The sequence below is a fragment of the Notothenia coriiceps genome, unplaced genomic scaffold (assembly GCF_000735185.1).
Source record: "Notothenia coriiceps isolate Sejong01 unplaced genomic scaffold, NC01 NC01_scaffold00000339, whole genome shotgun sequence".
Lineage (NCBI taxonomy): Eukaryota > Metazoa > Chordata > Actinopteri > Perciformes > Nototheniidae > Notothenia > Notothenia coriiceps.
Genome location: NW_011333040.1, coordinates 15,552,559 through 15,561,428, shown reverse-complemented (window position 1 = coordinate 15,561,428; position 8,870 = coordinate 15,552,559). Strand labels below are relative to the sequence as shown.

The 8,870-nt window shown below is 39.3% G+C and overlaps 1 protein-coding gene across 1 annotated transcript in view; it reads left to right on the top strand.

The window, feature by feature from the left end:
* Nucleotides 1–2,219: 2,219 nt before the first annotated feature.
* Nucleotides 2,220–8,870, top strand: part of slc35f6 (solute carrier family 35 member F6) — a 10,570-nt gene continuing 3,919 nt past the window's right edge. Inside the window, exons 1-4 of the mRNA XM_010773145.1 lie at nt 2,220–2,405; nt 4,434–4,506; nt 7,077–7,248; nt 7,605–7,820. Of these exons, the coding sequence (XP_010771447.1) occupies nt 2,329–2,405; nt 4,434–4,506; nt 7,077–7,248; nt 7,605–7,820 (538 nt within the window). The 5' untranslated portion in view covers nt 2,220–2,328. The remainder of the gene's footprint in view (nt 2,406–4,433; nt 4,507–7,076; nt 7,249–7,604; nt 7,821–8,870) is intronic.

Sequence of the window (8,870 nt, the reverse complement as noted above, 5' to 3'; positions counted from 1 at the left end):
AATGACAATAATCCTAATAATAATAATTCCATTTTCAATCTTCCAACTGTTCATATTTTTTGGTCAATTAACAAACCTGTTACAAATGTGTTCAACAAATTTGAGCCTTTGCCACATTTATTTGATCACCATGAAAACCTTTGATCTCTGGACACTTCGTTAGCTCAAATATAAACACCTGTATAATGGAACACGATGATGTCATAACTCCAATTGACATGCTCAGAGCATCAGACTTCAGATAATGGTTAATGGTCCTGCTCTCAAAAGCTCTACGTCAATTATGAGGTGTCATGTTTCCATGGAAACGCATCCTTCGCCATAAAACACGATGTCGCTGTAACTCCAATGGACACGGTCCGATCGTCCCCCAAACATCGCTTGTATATCACCGGTCCATGCCTCAACAGCTTTACGCCAAATCTGAGATCTCACCATAGGCTGTTGCCATGGAAACGCATCCCTCGCCATTAAAACACAATGACGCTGTAGCTCCAATGGACACGGTCCGGTCGTCCCACAATCTTCACCTGTATGTCACCTCTCCATGCCTCAACAGTTCTACTTCAAATCTGAAATCTCACCATATGCCGTTTCCATGGAAACGCATCCCTCGCCATAAAACACGATGTTGTCGTAACGCCTATGAAAAGGTTCAAAACTGCACCACACTTCAGATAATTGTTAACGGTCCAGCCCTCAACAGCTACGTCAATTATGGGGTTTCATCATATGCCGTTTCCATGGAAACGCATCCCTCGCCATTAAAAGACGACATGGAGAAGCTCAACCTTATACCTTACTTCTTCTACCTCTACCATCTGCTATGGTATGTAGTAATGGACAAAACCCAAATAATAATTTTTCTTCAAATATAAAGCAGCTAATGCGTGTGTATTTTGGTATATTTTAAACATAAAACTTTTTTCACATCATTTTAGGTTTTGTTGTGCCACTTGCAGGGCAAAATGTTAACTTTGTCAATATTATCATAACATTTCCATTAGTCATTCAAGTTCCCAAAGGATACACCTTTTGCTTTATCTTTTAGATTGTTTTAGATTTCCATAACATTTTGTTGACCCTTATGGGCCGCTGAAGATGGGACTTTGAAGGTCCTCTGGCGTTCATGCAGCACCAGCAGATTGAAATCTTTGATTTATACTAATAATAAGATTGCTATATTCTACTGCAGTTATATAATCCAGCACCTTTTTTTTCTAGGTATGTTTATTAAAAATATGTCCTTATTCTATGAGACACACATGCAGACAATCTACTATAGTCTGTCCCAGTTTCTTGCATTCATAACAGCACTTGAACAGAGTTTTGAAAGGTAAGTATCAAGTGATTTGACTTCAGGCTGCCTTGAGAGGAGAGATGAGACCTTTCATAAAGATACAGAGCGAGCGTCTCCTTGATCTCATCAGCTGTCTGGAAGAGAGAAGACTGAGGAGAGTGAAACAAAGAGAAGAGCTCATATACAAATCTTAACTTTTCTTCCATTTGGTGTGTGCACTGCAATTGGAGGGTTAAAGCTATTAACCTACAGATCCCTACTTAACTTAAATTCAAATGTATATCCTTGACATCGGCCCTTCATTTTTCGGTTTTTGAAAAGCCTGAAATTGACAGTAGGCGCTGAGCCATCCTCATGGGAAAGTGAGAGCATGTTCTAATTTTAAGCAATGTGAGGCCACAGATGGGGAAAATGTACTGTGGTCCCACTTTCAAATCCTGGCTGTTTATCTGGTCTTTAGCGCCCCCTGCTGTTCACCCATAATGCAAATTTACAAATATTTGATACAGGTACTCTACACATTACTCAACCTTATGGTGCAGAGAAACAGGAGTATGATTTTTTTAATTAAATCTTTCAAAAATAAAATTTACACGTAAATGTATACGATGGCATAACAAAAGCGTAACATTTTCTGGTTCACCATTTAAAAAAAAGACAATTATATATCTTAATATTTGGAGAAATAATAATTTACTTTTTTGGATAGATATATTGAGTAAAAGTGTATTGTTTTATTCAATAGTATATATGAACCACTTATATGTTATATACAAAACATTGGACACCAAGGGTAAACATATAAAGTAATAAAAGAGCACATTTAAAAAATAAAAATAGAAATACTGTTTACTTTCGCCTATCAATCATTGCGTCACATCCGGGTGCGGTCAGCTGACTGTGGTCATGTGGCGTTTAAAGTCAGAGTAGATCCCACGGAGAATTGAGTGAACAACAACCGGGGTTCCTTCAAACGAACAAACAACAGCTCGGTGTTCCCGGTGTGTTTGTCCCGCTCACACTGCATCATGGCCTGGACTAAATACCAGCTGTTCCTCGCTGGACTTATGCTAACAACCGGCTCTCTCAACACATTATCGGCAAAGTGAGTAAATTGGATGAAGTCTTTATACTGGAGTCATGTGTTTACAGTTAACCTTTCACTGTAATTCACCGGTAAAACAGCTGGTACACAGTTGAAACACTGCAAGTCAACGGTTTTTAGTTTAAGTGCTTTTTTAGCGAATTATCAAGCTATTGTAGAGCCACACTAGCTAATTTATTACATGTTTAACTATTATTATTATGTGTTAACGCATTGTTAGCCTGTTAGCTTTACAGACGGCTAATAAACATCCATATCAGGCTGAGTGAAAGGAAGCTACAGAAAGCTAATGTGTGTGAGGATATAAATTAGGATTTGTTTTGACAAACTTAATAAGATTGCTGCCAGGAAGCAATTCATTATGCGCATACTATAGTGAAGTGACTGAAGTTATCTCACATGATCTTGCTCTGTAATGGTATAACGCCTTTATCACGCGTTATCTGTGTTTTAGACTGGTAAAAGGGAATAGCCTCTTTCTGTAGGTCACAGGTAAATCCAGCAGCTAACAGACATTTTCATCTCTATAAAGTCTGACTTTGGACTTTCACTTAATCAGAAAATAGTATTAAAAAAACGTGACATGTTTTTAAATGACTTGTTTTGTTCAACCAATAGTCCAAAATGCACCTTTATGTTCAATGAGAGAAACATCTGTTTGGTTGTGATATGACTTTTTAAACTTTCAATGTGGCTTTTATAATTGCTCATGCAAACCCAGTCCTGCCCTTTGCACATAAATCATTGATAATACAGTAAATTATTTTCTTGAACATTTTTGTTGAGATCATTTTCTGTGAAAAGTTTGATTTGAAATGCCAACCATTATCCTAGTAAGAGCTGCAAATGTGTTTTATTTTGTAACCATTTACCTGCGGATACATTTTTCAATGTATCTGTTTTACCGTTTGACCTTTTAGAAATATGTCCAAATCCCCAAAAGATTATTTTGTATTTTATTCTTGATGGATAGCTTGAATTATTTATTGCACTAATTTATCACACTGATTCAGTTGAGTCCTCTATTATTGCTGTCACGATAGGAAGAGGTTTCCTTTTTTGGTGAAACAAGAAACTCAGCTATTTTAACTTCCCCAATAATCTGTGATGTCAGCTCTCTGCATCCTGAAACACGCGGCTGCTGTCTTTTTGTGAGTTTTGCCAGATGAACAAAACCCCAAAATGTTAAATGAATCACTGTTTGAGAGGTAATGTGTCAGACAAAGCAAGTTGTGTCATGTCGCTCAGAGAAGAATATCAGAAACAAACAGGCAGAGTTTCACTGCAGTCACCTGACACCAGCATCGTCACAGCGCTGCCTCACTGAGTTTATTAAAGCCCTACATAGCATTTAGACTGGTCGATAGTTTGGTGTTACTTCCCTCTTTGCTTTAATGCAAAAATGTGTGACCAGTTTCCACAAAATAAGCAAGAGTAGCAGATTTGGATCAAGTTTCCTTCTTGTATTGATGAGCTCAGAAGTTGTGACATTTGAAGGAAGTGCTGCGTCATCACATCTCAGGACCACATTCCCTTGTCTTGCATTTTGCAGCAGACAGGACGCTCACATGCTGATCATGCTTCCTCCGACTCGCTGACAATAAAATATGCTCTTACTCATTAACTTCATCAAATCATTTGGTCTGACTTTAAAGGGTTTTATGTGCGGGCGCAGTGGAACAAATGTTAGCTGTTGGTCAGGAAGACTTCCAAATGTTTGCTGCACAACTCATTTTCAGACCCACATAGATGTTTTAAACGTACTGAAATAGTTACAAATATAGTGGGTGTAGATCTGAGTTATTTTCCATTTATCAGTTTCCAGATTTGATTCATAAAATATCAGAAAAAAGTGAAAAATACATGGGATCATTTTCTTACAGCCTAAAAAAATAAAAATAAAAAACAACACATATTTCCAGTTGAATATGATATATGAATGACAAAGATAGCAAGGTGTTTTATATGCTTACTTGGATTTATGAAGTAGACGTAATTACATTTGAATAACTTCTCCTTGTCTGACAGATGGGCGGACATGTTCTCAGCGAAGGGATGCCATGATGAACCCGTACATGCTTTTTCTCACCCGTTTGTTCAGGTAAATTAATAAACTGCAGGTGACTGTATTGTATCCCATTTGCCCAAAGAAGGGAAAAAACGGTTGAACCTCAATTATTTCTTCAAAGTGTGTCTGTAACACAACTAGAAAATGCATTTCCTGCTGAAAATGCGTGTGAATGCTGTAAACTGTGTACATTTGTTGCTGAATTTTGCTGAAAAGCTGAATATTTTATTAGTTGAATGGTCTCTGTAGCTGCTTCTAGCTACAGAGACCAAGTAAGTGTGTTGCTGAACTTAGCGGAGAAATGCAGAAAAGTGAAATGATTTGAATTAAAATTGTTACAGCTCAAATGCATTGCAGTGACTTTGTTGAAAACTTGAAATGTTAAACTGGAAGAGTAGGAAAAATAGTGAAGAAGCTTAATATTTAAAAGAAAAGGTTTTAAAAAAGGTATAAACAACAACATGTATAGCCTCAATGTCCTGAAATAGCTGAATAAGTTAATAGTTGAATGGTTTCTGTAGCTGAAAGTAGGCTGAAGGAGTTAGATATTAAATGTAAGTAGTAGTGAATTAGTGTGTATTAAGAAGAGAAAAGAAAGTAAAAACGCTTTGAAAAGCATCAGAATATTTTAACTGCAAACTAAAACCATACGTCACCAATAATGTATAAAATATGTGGAACATATTGAAGTCAGTATGAAGTCTCCATCAGACAGAAAATAATAGGCTGAGACAGTCTTTAAACTCCAGCCTGTGTCTTTGCGTTTGAGCTGACGACGTTATCAAACACCTGTGTGTGAGCCCAGAGATCAAAAGTTTCCATGGAGATGTGCTGTGAAAGGAGAGCCTTTCCATTGTTCTGAATGAGAAATAAACCTCTTACATTTCTAACTATAGTTTTAAAACGGTAGCTGCTTTCAGTAAAATGTCAACGCTTGGAGCATGTCAGGACCCTGTGGAGCGTCTGAGTGTGCTTTTTGTGTACTTTCGGGTCAATAATGTGGCATTTTTGGCAGATTTACTAAAGGTGTGCAGCTGCTGCTCTGAGGAAAGATCAGGCTGAATTTACAATAGGTGCGTTCACACCAAGTGCTTTTCCCACAAAGGTTCTTGAGAACTCTTTAGTTCTCATGAACTAAGTACATATCGCGTTCACACCGGAAATTAGTTCCTGATGGATTAGGCAAATTAAGCCGCTGACGTCACTTCTTCTTCTTCTGCTTTGGGTTTACTGGCAGGCCGCAAACAACTTCATGGCGTATACTGCCGCCCAAAATCCCCGGCCGGAAGTCCCCCGGAGCTTCAGTAGAAGCTGCTGGCACTCCCAGCAGCTTCTACTGAAGCCTTCCGAGTAAATCGCCAGAACGCCGACACCTCCTCATCTCCACCGCTCCCATGTTTTATTTTGTGTTGTCATAAGTTAGTCTCTCTGCGTTTCTGCGCTGGGCTAATGTTAATAATGCAATGCGAGGATAATAAAATTGCAGCTTCACAAAAGTTTTTGGGAGTTTGACGGGGCGTGGTTTGCATTCCGCCCAGCCGATCAGACACGGGAAACTTTTTCTCCCACGAAAGTCCCTGCTCTCTAGCAGGGACTGAAAAGGGGGTAATAAAGGTTCTCTAGAACTAATTTAGTTCCTGGGACTTTTTGGTGTGAACGCAACTAAATCGTAGTTCTCAGGAACCTTTGTGGGAAAAGTACTTGGTGTGAACGCACCTTTTAGGCGTTAAGGGCCTTAATGGATATATGTTGAAAGTTGTTGTCACTTCATGCCCTCAAGAGGCATTTGTTTTATTTTCCAACGTAGGAGAAGTTTTCCTACGTTTTTCAAAGCACTCTAGACTTAATGAGCGGCGCAATACACACTAATGTTAAAATCTGAAGAAGGCCTCTTTACCAAGCTCCAAGTTAAGTTAAATATCTCAAAGTGTAAAATATATCAGAAATCTGAAGAACAAGTTTAATAGCTGAAGGTCTTGTGACCGTTTTTAAAGTTGGAATGAAGTCTCTAGCTGAAAGTATGTGGAAGGAGTAGCATTTGGCGCACGGTGTAGGTAAAAGAGGGTTTGAAGGTTCCTCCCATTGAGTTACATGTTAAAAAAAGAGTTTGAAAAGGCTGAACATTTTTGATATTTGAATGGTTTCTGTAGCTGAAAGTTGGCTGAAGTTATTCGACAGCAAAATATTGGTTGAAATAATAATAATAAGAAGAAGATGATTAAAGAAACAGAGGAAATATAGTGCACATCATTCGCACTAATTATCAAATACTGTTACTGGTACTAATATGAAATAGCTAAAATCATGTTTGCCTAAGTCTTTTTCGAACTTCGGCTTGCATTTCTTTTATTTAAAGAGCTGGTTTTATAGAAGTAAACGTGTTTATATGTTAGCCAAGCGTTGCACCAACATACATTTGGAAACTGTTGAGAATGAGATAGTATCCAGCCCTCATTTAAAATAATCATACCTCTTGAAATGTATATGCATTTAAAGTCAAACAATGCATTTGTTCAATTATAAGCTGTAAATTAAATCCAATCGGTAGTTATTTAAATCAAAAGGTGAATTATAATCCATGTCTCCCCCCTCTCTCTGTCCAGGCGGTGGGAATGTTTATGGGGGAGTTCAGCTGTCTCGCCGTCTTCTACATTTTAATCTGCACTGACAGACGTAGACCCGAGCCCCGGATAAACCCCGGCCAGGACTTCCACCCTCTGCTCTTCTTCGCCCCCGCCATGTGTGACATGACGGCCACCTGCATCATGTATGTTGGTAAGTGACCCAAACAAACAAACAAACAAAAACACCTGCTGGAGGTTAGGTAACAGTGACGAGAGACTCCACAGTGGTCATGTGATGTTTTTTGGCATTAGCATTTGAAACTTGTGTCCTGATCTATTCTGTCCTTCAAAGGTCAAATGTAATGACCTCGTTCACACTTGCAAAAACACAACAGATTATCTACTTCTGTTTTAAAAAATCCATTCGTCAGGAAGAAGATAATTAGATCAAAGATAATGTTGTTTTTCTCTGCGTGGTATGCAGCCAATACCTTTTAGCCTTTTAGAGCAGCATTGAGATTATTTATGTCTATTAATACACATTTCTTCGTGTTTTTTTTTTTGCAGCTCTCAACATGACCAGCGCCTCCAGCTTCCAGATGCTGCGGGGAGCCGTCATCATCTTCACCGGCCTGCTCTCCGTGACGTTCCTGGGCCGACGGCTGCAGAAGAGCCAGTGGCTCGGCATCCTCACTACCATTGTGGGCCTCATCATCGTCGGCCTCGCTGACTTCTTCAGCAAACACAAAGACGACACGCACAAACTTAGCGACGTCATCACAGGTTAGGAGGATTTTCAACACCCTAGCTAGGTCGGCAACAGGCGGCCCACGGGCCATTGTTGGCCCGCCAGCAATAATATTTGGACCGGAAAATTAGCTTTGTTTTGAATGAAAAGTTTGGCTTATCGGACATTTATGAGAGAAAATCCCTAATGTCCGAGTGCAAGTGAATGCAGCACAAGACTCGATCCTTGTAACCCCTCCCCCGGCCCTGGCGCTAGCATGGAAATGTGATTGGCGGCGATTTCATTCATGAACGGGACGGTGACAGAGAATAGACTGTCAAGTTTGGCTGTACTCAGCATTGAATCAAAACGCACTAAAGCTTTAGATCTTAATAGGTTTGTGAGGCGTTTTGCTGAACAAGATGGTAATCACCGCATTCAGCTGTAATAGGCTTGACAACTTGATGCTCTGCTCACGGATGACTCGATGAGCATGAAAAACTGTTAAGATGATGACCTTATGTGTGTATTTATTTTTCTTTGTGAGGGTCTGCCCCCCAAAAACAGTTTGAAGTCCTGAGAAAGTCCAATAAGACGTTGTGTAAAACTACACTGCCCCGCCCAAAAATCTAGGCCAGCAGGTAAGGGCATTCCACTGGATAATAACTGCAGCGATTTTAACAATCAATGACTTAAAGGTGACCTATCATGCTATATTTGAACAATATATTGTAGGGCCATACCTATATAAATATAGTTGTTTTTTTTTTTTCACAATACCAAACAGATCCTGCATTTTAGCCATGCCTCATTTCGCTCTATATGCTCTTTCCAGCCCTGTTTTTGCAGGGGGCTGATTCTGTGAGCTGCAGCTGACCACGCCCCCCTGCAGGAGAGGGGAGCGTGCTTTGAGATCAGCTGCTAGGCTGCAGCGGGGAGAAGAGGAGGACAAAAAGAGATCTCCGTCCTCCGTGTTTTATTCTTATATATGATTATATAGAGTCATTATTCATTTGTTTTAAAGCTCAATAAATAACAAAGAAGACCTTTGACCGGCATTTTTCTAATTTTGTCCGGAAGATTTAAACTTTAACGGACATGTTGAC